This window comes from Sorex fumeus, unplaced genomic scaffold (genome assembly GCF_029834395.1).
Source record: "Sorex fumeus unplaced genomic scaffold, SorFum_2.1 ptg000010l, whole genome shotgun sequence".
Taxonomy (NCBI): Eukaryota; Metazoa; Chordata; class Mammalia; order Eulipotyphla; family Soricidae; genus Sorex; species Sorex fumeus.
The window spans coordinates 519639-531493 of record NW_026606067.1 but is presented as its reverse complement, the minus strand read 5'-3'; the positions used below and the strand labels follow the sequence as shown (position 1 = coordinate 531493).

At 49.3% G+C, this 11855-nt stretch overlaps 1 protein-coding gene across 1 annotated transcript; it reads right to left on the bottom strand.

Annotated features, from left to right (window-relative positions):
* Positions 1-254: 254 nt before the first annotated feature.
* On the bottom strand, positions 255-11588 carry RABIF (RAB interacting factor). Its single transcript, XM_056110657.1, has 2 exons — positions 11419-11588; positions 255-2716 (listed from the first exon to the last, which is right to left on the bottom strand). Exons 1-2 carry the CDS (start codon positions 11542-11544, stop codon positions 2471-2473), a joined length of 372 nt encoding a protein of 123 aa, XP_055966632.1. The 5' UTR covers positions 11545-11588; the 3' UTR covers positions 255-2470.
* Between the last annotated feature and the right edge of the window lie 267 nt (positions 11589-11855).

Genomic DNA, 11855 nt, shown 5'->3' with positions numbered 1-11855 from the left:
TTCTCATTTTCAGGGAGTTAACAGACTCAAGATAAATATTGATGTTAAGATTTCAGTTCTCAGGCAGTACAGATAGTACAGTGGTTAGGGTGTTTGTTTGCACATGGCTGACTGGGGTTCAATACCTGGCACCCCATATGGTCCCCAAAGCCTGCCAGGAGAGAATCCTGAGTGCAGAGCCAGGATTAATCCTTGAGCACCGCCAGGTGTGGCCCAAAAAACAAACGTACTCTTCCCAAAGGCATACAGGATTTTTAACTTTTGCCATTTAAATACCTTTATTTCTTTCAGATCAAACTGTAAAAGTACAATAACTTGATATTTTTGGCTATGAAGACAAGATTTGGCAATTCTCAAAAAGAAAATACAAATGGCTAATAAGTATAAAATTTGTTAGAAATAAAATTAATGCAAATTGAAACAATACTATTTTTCTATTACAGTGGTAAAATATTATTTTACTAATAAATACCCAGTGTCAGAAGGGTGTAGATAAATGCTCTTTCACAGTGGGGTGTTTGGAACAGCTGTGTTTCCATATGTGTCCATACAGCACAGCCTTAAAAGTGTGTGTACCCCACAATTGCACTTCTAATGTACTCCAGAAAATAATCAAAAACATGTATACAATTTAAATATAAGGTTGCACATTATATGACACTGTAAGAAACTGGAGATAATCTCATAGTAAACTGTTTAAATAAATTATAGCACAGGAACATTAACAGGATACTAAAAACAACGGTGTACATATATGTGTATCTACTTGGAAATCAGTATTTCATGAAAGAAAACAAGTTACTAGGGTATAATTTGTGCCTTACATGTGTGAGGCCCTGGATTTAAACTCAGGACCACCAAAAGTCAAAAAGAGCAAAATATGAGCTCTTTCGTTAAAAAAAAGACATGTTTACATATATACGCAGGATATATACCACATTATCACTGACAATCTCTGGATGGTATTAAAATGACTCATTAAAAAAATTTTATACCCCTTTTTAAGTAATCTGCAACAAGTATGTACTAATTTTGTGATTAAAAAAAAGCAAGTAATCAAAGTCTAAGAAAAAATGCTTTGCCTAGGTTTTGGCTTGCGATGGACAGGTCAGAGGGTCACGGTGATATACGCCAGGTATCCATTTGGTCTTGTTTCTTCTGACCTGAGTAGATTATTCTCAGTTTTCCTGCAAGTGCCTTCACCACAGAATCAGACAGCTGAGTTCTCTCAGTTTTTACTAGTGCTTATCCAGGCCCTTTCTGCAAAGGAAACCACTACCTAGGGAGAAGCGGGGCTGAAACACGAAAGATTTGCACTTTACCCAGGGAGCCCTTAGAGGAAGTTTTGGGGAGAAGGAAGAAGGCAGCAGAAAATGAAAACAGGACTGGAGGGCTGATGAGAAAAGTCTCTATTTGGTCCTTATGTCAATCCCAGGCTTCCTCTGAATCTCAAGAGGTAGGATCATGGGACTCCTCAGAGAAATGAGAGAACACTTGAAAAGCCAACTGAGGAGTTAAACAAATCCACTAGCAACAGTTAGGTCGACACTGCAATTTCTCTAACAGACATGTGGAGATTAGGATGGAAATTTTATATTCTGGGTCGTAACAGGGACTTCAACGGAACCTAAACCATCAGGATAAGAACCGTACCCTGAGGTGCAGGAAATGGCACTGCCCATGAATTCAGTCTTTCCTAATGCCTGTCCAGGGAAACAAACATCGACATTCATGCAGAACATGGCACAGGCCCACACCCTTCACTAGGGATTTAAGAGATCCAGAGAAAACAGAGCCAAGTTCTCTTTGAAGAGACTGTCATCTGGGGTTGAAAATCTAATCTCAGTGCAGAGACCACAGGATGGAGAGACCCCATCACAGGCCGAAGGCTCGTGGGCCAAATCTGTCCTCATCATGAGAGGTCACCACCAACCTAGAGCAGAGGGTCACAAAAATGGTGCCAGAGGCGTGGTTGCAGTTTCTCACCAGCAGTTTCGATACCAAAGCCTGTAAATGCTTTTCTTTAAAAGAAAAGACTAAATCACTCTAGCTACAGGCAGCCACACAATAGTCCTTGAAACACTTGTCTGCTTGCTTCCAGGAGAGAGGAGAGGTGGAGTCTCACCTCTCAGCACCCAGGCAGCAGCTGCCACGAGCCACTGTGGCTCCACGGCTGAGCTCTGCCCTCCGAGAGCTGGAACCCAAGGTGCCAACAGATGGCCCAGGACCTGGTGACTTGTGCCACACAGTGTCCCAAAACCAGAAGGAGATTAGGAAGTGTGATGAAAGTGAACTAAGCTGGGGACGTGTGCTCAGGGTTTCTGGAAGCAGGACTAGCCTTTCGCGTGTCCAGCTGGACGTGCCAGGACAGAGAAGGGAGGGGCGAGCAGTTAGGTTGGGAGAGATCAGCGCCAGTTCTGGCGGGGAGTCGCTTTATAATTGGGAGTGGCACAAACCCCCCTCCCCTCAGTCACTCATGGGAAACCCGTTCCAAGGCCACATAGAAACTGTTCTTGTCATCCAGGCAATGCCAGCCAATAGGCCCGATTTCACAGTCTGCGCAGACCAGAAACTTGATGTTGCCCACATCCTTGGTGAAGCCCACGTTCTCAAAGATGAACATGTCATCGACCAGCCAGTGTTCCTGGAGGACATCGCCGTCAGGGTCGCTGCCGTCAGCCAGGGCCGGCTTCTTTCTCATGGAGGGAAGGAAAAGCTGCAATGATGAGAACACAGAGAAAAGAAAAGCTGTTGCCAGCTTTGTCTGACTGGCTTCACACTACTTCCTGGCAGTTTCTTGAGATGAAAACACAGTGAAGCACCCCATTATTTAAGTCACAGACTAAGGTGTTAGGTGGCATCCCTGCTACCACCATTGCCCTTTGCCCTCATCTTTTTTTTTTTTTCTTTTGGGTCATACCCAGCATTGCACAGGGGTCACTCCTGGCTCTGCACTCAGGAATTACTCCGGGTGGTGCTCAGGGGACCATATGGGATGCTGGGAACCAAACCCGGGTCAGCTGCGTGCAAGGAAAATGCCCTACCCGCTGTGTTATCGCTCCACCCCCCCATTTCCCTCATCTTAAAAGACCTGGCAGAGAGGGGCTGGAACGACAGTACGGTGAGAGGGGCTATGCGGCCCCTGGGTTCAATTTCTGGCATCTTATACTGTCCCCCAAGCATTGCCAGAAGTGATCCTTGATCAAGGTGTAAGTCCTGAGCCTGGCTGGGTATGGCCCCCAATCTTCACCCCCACCCCCACCAGGTAGGGCAGAAGAACACTGGCTGCTCTAGGAGCTTGACTCCACCAACATCCTGACCAAAGTCCAAGAGGCCAGCGTGGCCGTGCTCTCCCCCAGCTCACTTGCCCAACCACCCCAGCCTTCATGCCTTCCTCAGGTGCGATGAGTCGTCTCTGCCTGCAGAGTCTGGCAGAGCTGATATCCAATGGACTCTGACATTCAGCTTCAACTCAGGTAGTCTTCCCAAACCAAATAATTAGAATTATTACTGTCATTGTTTAAAACAGCTTTGCTGGGCCAGCTCAAGTGCCTGGTATCCGTTAAGGACCCAAGTTTAACCACCAGAACCTATGGGCAAGGTCCCTTGCACAGTGACGGCCCTGACGACTGAACTGACATGCCTCATTGGTGCCTGCTTCTCTGGAGGTGGGCCCAGGCGCGGGGACTTCCGAAAGGTAGCTCCCACTTTTTTTTTCTTTTTAGGTCACACTCGGTGATACACAGGGGTTACTCCTGGCTCATGCACTCAGGAATTACTCCTGATGGTGCTTGGGGGACCTAATGGGATGCTGGGAATTGAAGCTGGGTCCTCCATGTGCAAGGCAAACTCCCCACCGGCTGAGCTATCGCTCCAGCCCCAGGTAGCCCCCACTTTTAATGGGAAAACAATAACAAAACAGGAGCGCTGAAGAGAGAGCACAGCAAACAGGGCACTTGCCCTGCACACTGCACATGGCTGAACTGGGTTTGACTCCCAGCACTGCCAGGAGTGATTCCTGAGAGGGCAGAGCCACAAGTACAGCCTAAGCAGAGTCAGGTGCCCTCCCCCCCGCCCCCCGCAAAGACCACACACACAAAAACAACCCACCCCAACACAAAAGTTTTACTGAGGTATAACTGGCACATAAACCTTAGGTACTTCAAGGGTACAATTTCAGGGCTGGAGAGAGCAGAGCTAGAAAGGTGTCTGCCTTGCATGTGGCTGACCCTGGTATGATCCCCAGCACCCTCTATGGTCCCCTGAGCCCCACTAGGTGTGATCCCTGAGTGCAGAGCCTGGAGTGAGCCCTGCACACTGCCAGGTGTGACTCAAAACCAATAAATAAAAAAGTATGGTTTTATCCACTTAGGATAAAAACCTTAGGATATATTCCAAGGAACCACTACTGTCACCAAAATAACGATTATATTCATACATCTCCAAGGGCTCTTCTAGCTACTCTACCTTTTCCACTTATCACTGATTATTCTCTGAAGTGCCCTTATTAACTAAAGACCTATTTACCAGACAAGCTTGAGAGCATGTAGCTCTGCGGTCTTGGTTACTGTGTTTCCAGTGTCTAGAACTGTAACAGTGTCCACGCAGAGCAGAAATAGGGTCCGGCTCCAACTCTTTCTGTCTTTGTTATGACTGTGCTGATTTATGTTATGTAAAGAATGTTACAAAGGAAAGGAAAATCGAGGGGTCAGTTTGGTCCTAGAGTTCAAGCCTGGCATGCTCCAGGCCTTGGGTTCAGGCCCTGGTACTGGGGGCCACTGGAACACCTCTGGGTGATATACCTCAGAGGTGCCTGGCACTGCTTAAAACCAACCAGGAAAACCAGGCTCAAAAATGCAGACTATTGGGGCTGGAGTGATAGCACAGCGAGTAGGGCGTTTGCCTTCCATGTGGCCTACATGGGTTCGATTCCCAGCATCCCATATGGTCCCCTGAGCACCGCCAGGAGCAACCCTTGTGCATCTCCTGAGTGGAGAGCCAGGAGTAACCCCTGTGCATCTCCAGATGTGATCCAAAAAGAAAAGAAAAAAAAATCATTGTATGACTGTAAAGCAAACAAGAAAGTTTGTAAGTTTGTAACTGTACCTCATGGTGATTCACTTAAAAAAAAAGGGGGGGGACCATCATCCCTAGGGTCTTTGTATGCTCTAATTTACATGCCTCCCCAGATGTTAGGAGAGTCTGACACATATACCACAATTCCCTCTCACTTTTTTTAAAAAATTAATTAAAAAAAAATTTAGTCAGTGAGATTTCAAAGCCATTCATTGTAGGATAACACTGCTTTGTCCTTCCTCAAGTAGCTTAGGTTTATCAGTCACACCGATCCCAGTGCTCCCCAGTCACTCCCATTCTTCTGTTTATCTGTAAACTTTTCTCTGTGCTCTCCTCCCCAGCCAGCTAATCACCTTTTCTCCCTAATCAGATTCTGTTAGCTTATAAGATCAGATCCTTCTAAGGACACTGAACTTGTATTGTAAGCAATGTCCTTTCTGTATGGACACAGGAAGACAGTTAATATTATGCTTTGTAACTTGACTGACTCTGAAAAATATTTACTCCTGGGCATCTGCTTTCTTGACTCAGTTGCCCTTAGTTCCTAGCACCCTCAAAGCAGGGTCCCAATGAGGGACTGAATGGACCCAGGGCATGCTGTGAGTTACCTTGGCATCGAAATGGGCCAGGCCAAAGCACCACGATACTCAACTATAAGTTGAGGGCATGATCATGGACAAATGCTGTCATGATCCAAAAGTAAGTAACGACGAGACTAGGACCCTCCTGGGGCTAGGAAGACTAACCTGGCCTGAGGACTACAGAATGTATAGTGAGATGTTCTCAGGAAGAACCAAACTGTAAGTTTATATCTCTTACTGTGCTCATACAGAAGGACATTGCTAGAAATATTGGAACTAGATTTACTACAACTATTTAAGTAGATTACTAGCTGAGGGAAGAACACATTCTCGTTGGGATCCCACCCTTGAGTGGATCTCCTAGTGATCTGGAGCAAATTCTTTAGATGAGATTTTATCCTTGAGTTAATCTCCTGGAGAGTGGTCTTACCTCTCTTTGTTGATTTGTCCGTGTCCAACCCATCTTTGTGTCACCACCCTACATGATTGCTATATAAACTAAGAATGTAAGCTTGGAGAAGCAGAGTCAGAAGTGAGAGAGCTCGGGCTCCAGAGCTCCAGAGTCAGCCAGAAGGAGAAAGGTTCCAGATTGGGGCCCAGGAGAGGAGGAAGCAGAGGAGACAGGAGTGAAGAGGATTGGAATAAACTACAATTGATATCGACCAGCCTGGCTCTTGTTTCTTCCTTCGTCTGCCCCTGGCCAACAGCCGTCCTGATCCAGGCCACACACAGTGGCTCAAGAGCACTGAACGCAGGCGGTGAGACAGAGAACATTCACAACCTTCGGCGTGCTAAGATTTTACAATTCATGACTAGGTTCAGGCATTCAATGTTCCAACACTGATGTCTCACCAGTGTCAACACCCGCTTGTCTCCCACCCACTGGCCTGCTTCTAGGAGAGGCACTTTTTGATTTTCAAGTGTTTGCCCTGTGGCTTACAGTGGTGTTGCTGACAGGGTTCCATCCATCACACTTTACCGCTTACTGCGCCGCCTCCCTCTCCAACCTGATCGCTTCCCCCACCACAGACAGTGCCCTTGCCCTATCCTATCTCTCAGCACCCTCAAGTGGCAAAAGTCATTCTTCTGTTGCTGTTTTTGTGTATGTGCTGCTGAAGCGAGCACTATTGTTTTTGGACCACACCTGATGATGCTCAGGGGTTACACCTGACTCTGAACTTAGGAATCACTTCTGGTAGTACATGGAGGGCCGTAAGGGATTAAATCCAGGTTGATTGCACGCAAGGCAAGCGTTCTACCTGTGGCACTATCACTATGGCCCTACCAAAATCCCTTTAATGCCTCATCGTGGCATTGTGCCCCAGGCTCCTGCAAAGCACAATGCCAGCAAAGCCAGGCATCCCTGACCTTTTATGTTTGGATATTACTGATAAGCTTATTTCCCAGCCCATGACACACTTCCAGTGCTACAGTGCTACTTCTAATATATTCCAAACCAATATGAAAGGGCCACCTTAGTGCACTGGCAATCCAAATAAAAGGTTTAATTAAAATTAAAATTTATGGGTGTAGAGTGATAATACAGCAGATAGGGAGTTGCCCTGCCCACATGTGACCTGGGTCTGATCCCCAGCATCCCATATGGTCTTGAGTCCACCAGGGTGGACCTTTGTGCAATTCAGGTGTAGTGCCCAAACAAAACTAAGATTTGGGGTTTTTTTCTTTTTTTTGGCTTTTTCGGTCATACCCAGCGATGCTCAGATGTTACTCCTGGTTCTGCACTCAGGAATTACTCCTGGCAGCGCTCAGGAGACCCTATCGGATGCAAGGGATTGAACCCAGGTCTGAACCCTCATCTGAACCAGTGTTGGCTGTGTGCAAGGAAAATGTTCTACCTGCTATACTAATTGCTGTGGCCCTAAGATTTTTTTTGGTGGGGGCTATGCCCAGCAGTGCTCAGGTAGCTGCTCCCAGAGGTGCCTGAGGGCTGACCCTGGGCCTTCCCCGTGCAATGCATATGCTCCAGTCCTGAGTTACCTCACCAACCTCCAGATTTTAACTGGAAAAGAAAAAACTGGACTAACACTTCTTCCAACAAAGCAAATGAGGATCTACTCAGGTGGGGAATGAGTAAGCCTCTCCCCAAAGCTGCAGCGTGGCAGCCTTGAGAATTGCTAGTGTGCATTCAATACTCTGTATCTGCATGTTGGACCCCAAGTTGCCAGGTACCCGGAGAGAGAGGAAGGGCTGGGATCCAGAACCACCACTCCACCCACTGACTCACCATCCTCAGTTGTGCCACCTGAAACACCTACCCTGCACTCAATATCCACAACTGGGGGCAGGGGGCTTTGGACCACACCCATGGTGCTCAGCGGCCCATATGCAGTGCCAGGGATGAAACTGGGTTTAGCTGTGAGTCCAGTGCCTTAACCCCCGAACCTCTCTCTGGCCCGTAAGTCAACCTTCTTCTGTTTTTGGGCCACACCGAGCAATGACTGGGGGCCAGATGCAGTGCTAGGGACTGAACCTGGGTCAGCTGCATGCAAGGCAAGTGCCCCACCCTCTGTATTATCGATCCCACTCTGTTTGGGGGCCACAGCCTGCAGTGCTCAGGGATCACTCCTGGCAGTGGAACCAGATGTGGTGATGCAATTTGAACCAGGGTTAGTCATGTGACAGGCAAGCCCCTTACCCCCTGGACTATCTGTCTGGCTCCCATACTCCATGATTTATCTACTATCTGTTGCTGGGCTCTCAAGCTGATTGCTGATCTTGGCTACACCTTGAGGTATATAAGGGGGGAGCCTGGGAAGGGCTCATGGGCTACGTGGAAGACCTGGCTCCACAGAGGCTCCAGGCACCACTGAGTGACCCCTGAACACCAGAACAGTTGAGTAGCCCCTGAACGCCACTAAGGGACGGTGTCTCTCATACTATTCCATTTATGGTGCAAAACTCTACCTCTGCAGAACTTCCTCTTTGATGAGTGCCTGAACGTAGCTAGGAACTGCTCATTCGAGGGGTCACTCTGGGTGCTGTTGCCTCGATTTGCCTCTATTAAACCTTATTAGTCTGTAAATGCATTTGTCTGCAGACAGATCCCAACCCAGTCACCTCAAAGCTGAGGACAACTGCTAAAGTCAGATCACGTAACGTTTGGAACAGTGAGTCTTTCTAGGTAGATTATTATGGCAGGGATCACTCCTGGTGGGATGCAAAGCAAGTGCACTGCCTGCTATACTATTGCTCCAGCATGAAAAAAGGTTTTCATGGAATAGGTAAACCACAGTTCACTTCGTGGTGTGGCTGGCCTGCTTGTTTTAATCATTCACTTCTTAAAGGATAAATAATTAGGCTATTTTCAGTTTGGGGCTACATGGTACAACTGAAAATTCTGTGCATTGGTTTTTGCATGACACAAATTTTCTTTTTATTTTGGGCCACACTCCAGTATTCAGGGCTTCGCCCTGGCTCTGAGCTTAGGGATCACTCCTGGAAGGCTTGGGGAACCAAGCCTTCACTGGGGACTGAACCCACATTGGTCATGCACAAGGCAAGTACCCTAACCTGCTGTACTATTGTCGGGGCCCAACACAAGTTTTCATTTTCCTTGGATAAAAACCCCAGAGTATAGCTGTTGACCTTGTCCCCCCCACACACACACATCTTTTTTTTTGGGTAGGGCACTCCTGAAGGTGCTCAGGGTTTACTCCTGGCTCTGCATTCATGGACCACTTATTCCTAGAAGGCTAACAGGACCATATGGCAAGCTGTGGATCAAACCTGGGTGGGCTGCATGTAAAGCAAACTCTTTACCCACTGTACTATCACCCCAGCCCCATCTGCTCTCATATCCTTGTTCAAAGTCTGCTCTATACTTTCTCTCCTATGCGCCCAATCTTCGTCGCCCACTCCTGCCATGCCCCTGTCTTGTCCACGGCTGACTGGCATCAGCTTAGTCTCCCCTTGACCTTATACCTGAACCCCATTCAAGGGTTCCCTCTCTCCTAGGATGTGGCTTCCCAGGGCGCCTCACCTCCTCTATTTCAATCACCATAACTTCATCTGGCTTCATTTCTTACCACTTCATTGTATCCCATGTACTGGCTAGGTTGGCAGTTTTCAGTTCTCCAAATGAACCAAACCAAACCATCATTTAGTCTATGAGACCAAACTGTGGCTACCAGAATGGAAGTGGAAAGGAGAATGAGTCCACATGGGCAAAAGGGATCCACCGTATGGTGATGGATGAAAACCAGCTGTTTAAGGCAAACACAGATAGTATCTACAGATATGTGAAACTTATAAAATTGGTTAAAAACCAATTTCCTATTGGGCTGGAGTGATAGTATAGAGAGAGTATAGAGTAGGGCACTTGGCTTGCACATGGTTGACTGGGGTTCAATTCCCAATATCCCATATGGTCCCCTGACTACTGCCAGCAATTTCTGACTGCAGAGCCAGAAGTAACCCGAGTATCGCTGGGTATAGTCCCAAATCCAAACCCAAATCAAACCTAAACCAATTTTACTTCAGTTAAAAAAAAAAAAAAAAACCAGGGGTCGGAGCAATAGTAAAGCAGGTTGCATGCGCCAATTGGGGTTCAATCCTCAGCAACCCATAAGGTCTCCGGAGCACTGCCAGAAGTAGTTCCTAAGTGCAGAGCCAGGAGCAACCCTTGAGCATCGCTGGGTTTGATCCCAAAAGACCAAATAACAAACAAAACCTATACTTTCTAGGCCAGAGCAGTAGTCCAGTGGGTAGAGTGTGTGCACGCTGCTGCCCGGGTTTGATCACCAGCATCCCCTGTGCACCGCCAGGGGTGATCCCTGAGCAGAGGCAGAAGCAAATCCCCGCACTCCAGGGTATGATGCCAAAACAACAAAAGCATCATACTTTCTCTCACAATAATGACTAGCACTATCTATCCAGCTGTCTCTAACTGAGCTTCATTGTAACTTTCTCTGCCACAAACTTCAGGTAAGATTTGAGACACATGGCATTCGAGGGCATTGAACACTTTACACGTGATGTCACTGATGACGGGAAACAGTGAACACAACTAGATACACTATTCTGTATCACTCGTGCTAACCCAACCCTTTACCTGAATTCAGCAGGCAAATCCAAGTAGTGACTGCTGGTTCGGTACCGCCTAGGTGTAGAAGAGGGGGGTGAAGCAGCTACCGACTTTCCTAGTCTAGCTGCATGAACAACTAATACAAATCACTCTTCATAAAGCCAAAGTGGGGTTACAGATGCGCGGGAACTTCGCCATCCTTAGGTTTGGGTTTCCGTCCTGGAAACTCCTGTCCAGGAGGGCGCTTTCTGTGTGTGTGCTGGGGGTGGGGGGCGTACGATGCTTTTTTTTGGGGGGGAGGCTCAGCAGAATCCAGTGGACCCCGGCAGCACCCTGCTACAGCTTTGATGTGCATCCCAAATCTCTTAAACCGCAGCCCAATCCCCCCCTGTTGTGAAGGTGCTTTCAAAATTAAACCGGGCGTGGGCCGGGGAGCGGTGGCGGGGTCCTGCGGGCGGGCACGTGGGGTGCGGAGCCCCGTGGGGCCGGCGCGGCGCCGCGCAGAGCACGCGGAAGTGGGCACGAGGCCACTCTGCACGGGACTGGCGGAGGCTCCACCGTGCGGACCCCAGCCAAGCCGGCTCTCAAGGTTCCACCGCGCGGCGAGCGGCCGGGAGGGACGCGCAGGTCCCGACCCGCGACGGGGAGCAGAGAAGGCCGAGACGGATACCGACTCGGCGGGCGGCAACTGGAGCCCGCGGCGGCGCGCCTCCCTACCTGCCGGCGGGAGAAGAGCGCGGTGCCGGGCTGCAGCACCCGCGAGCCGCATCGCTGGCACAGCACCGCCTTCCGGTTTCGGCCCTCGGCGGACACCAGCTCGCTCAGCTGCTCGCCGGGTTCCATCGCCGCCGCCACCGACAGCGCCGCCGCCACCGCCACCGCCACGGCCCCGAGCGCTCAGGCGCCGAGCCGGCCTGCTCTTTCCCGACTGCGCAGGCGCGGCGTTCGGGGACGGGCGGGGCGCCGGTGGCCTCGCCCTCGGCGCGCAGGCGCGGCGCGGCGCGGCCGGCCTCGCCCTCTGTGCGCAGGCGCGGTGTTCGGAGGCGGGGAGGATCTCGTCCTCTCTGCGCAGGCGCCACTTTCAGAGGTGGGCGGGGAGTGCGGGGCCTTGCCTTCCGTGCGCAGGCGCCGGCTTCTCGGCACCGGACCCTACT

Excerpts from the sequence above, each read along its gene's own strand:
- RABIF (XM_056110657.1), bottom strand. The coding sequence starts at position 11,544 with ATGGAACCCGGCGAGCAGCTGAGCGAGCTGGTGTCCGCCGAGGGCCGA. Across the intron at positions 2,717-11,418 it reads CGCTCTTCTCCCGCCGGCAG|CTTTTCCTTCCCTCCATGAG; the intron begins GTAGGGAGGCGC and ends TCATCATTGCAG.